The sequence below is a fragment of the Terrapene carolina genome, unplaced genomic scaffold, assembly GCF_002925995.2.
Source record: "Terrapene carolina triunguis isolate 2854851 unplaced genomic scaffold, T_m_triunguis-2.0 Scaffold7497, whole genome shotgun sequence".
NCBI lineage: Eukaryota > Metazoa > Chordata > Testudines > Emydidae > Terrapene > Terrapene triunguis.
The window spans coordinates 1-1,037 of record NW_020671848.1 but is presented as its reverse complement, the minus strand read 5'-3'; the positions used below and the strand labels follow the sequence as shown (position 1 = coordinate 1,037).

The 1,037-nt window shown below is 63.7% G+C and overlaps 1 protein-coding gene across 1 annotated transcript; it reads left to right on the top strand.

Annotated features, from left to right (window-relative positions):
• Positions 1-196: 196 nt before the first annotated feature.
• On the top strand, positions 197-1,033 carry LOC112121292 (acetylcholinesterase-like; the record flags this gene model as incomplete). Its single annotated transcript, XM_026661496.2, has 1 exon — positions 197-1,033. A coding segment is annotated over exon 1 (834 nt), but the record flags the coding sequence as incomplete, so codon positions are not given.
• Between the last annotated feature and the right edge of the window lie 4 nt (positions 1,034-1,037).

The window sequence follows — 1,037 nt, the reverse complement described above, 5'->3', positions numbered from 1 at the left end:
TCTCCATCTCTGGAGATATTTAAGAGTAGGTTAGATAAATGTCTATCCGGGATGGTCTAGACAGTATTTGGTCCTGCCATGAGGGCAGGGGACTGGACTCGATGACCTCTCAAGGTCCCTTCCAGTCCTAGAATCTATGAATCTATGAATCCTGTTCCCTGTAACTCCCTCTGGGGGGGTTTCCCTTACAGCTGCTGCGATGCTGGGACTCCTCCCTGCGTTCCCCTGCCTGCTCCTCCTTTCCCTGCCGGGCCCCAGCTCTGGCTCCGATGACGACGGCACCGTGGTGCTCACCACCAGTGGCCCCATCCAGGGCAAGCACCTCCAGGCCGGCTCCAGCACAGTAACGGCCTTCCTGGGCATCCCCTATGCTGAGCCCCCCGTGGGGGCCTTGCGCTTCCAGAAACCGCTTCCCCACCAGCCCTGGAGCCACGTCCTGGAGACCACCAGCTTCGGCAATGTCTGCCACCAGCCTCCGGTCACAGGTTACCCTCAGGCAGATGTCTGGACACCCAAAGTGCCGCAGTCCGAGGACTGCCTCTTCCTCAATGTCTGGGTGCCTCATCCTCATCCCAACGGTACGGCCCCCATCCTCGTCTGGATCCACGGTGGGGGGTTCTTCACAGGGGCAGCCTCCCTCGAGATCTATGACGGGCGCTTCTTAGCCGCCACCGAGAACGTGATCGTGGCCTCCATGAACTACCGGCTGGGGGCGCTGGGCTTCCTGTCCCTGCCCCCGGCCGCCCCGGGGAACGCCGGCCTGTGGGACCAGCGCCTGGCGGCGCGCTGGCTGCAGGACAACGTGGCCGCCTTCGGAGGGGACCCGGCTCATTTTCTGCTCTTCGGCCAGGGCACTGGGGCTGCGTCAGTCGGCTTCCATCTCCTCTCCCCGGGGAGCCGGCCCCTCTTCACCCGCGCCGCGCTGCAGAGCGGAGCCCCGAACGCACCATGGGCTTGGATTTCACTTGAAGAGGCCAAGAAGAGAGGCCAGAGGCTGGGCCAGCTGCTGGGCTGCACCGATAGCGATGACACGGCCC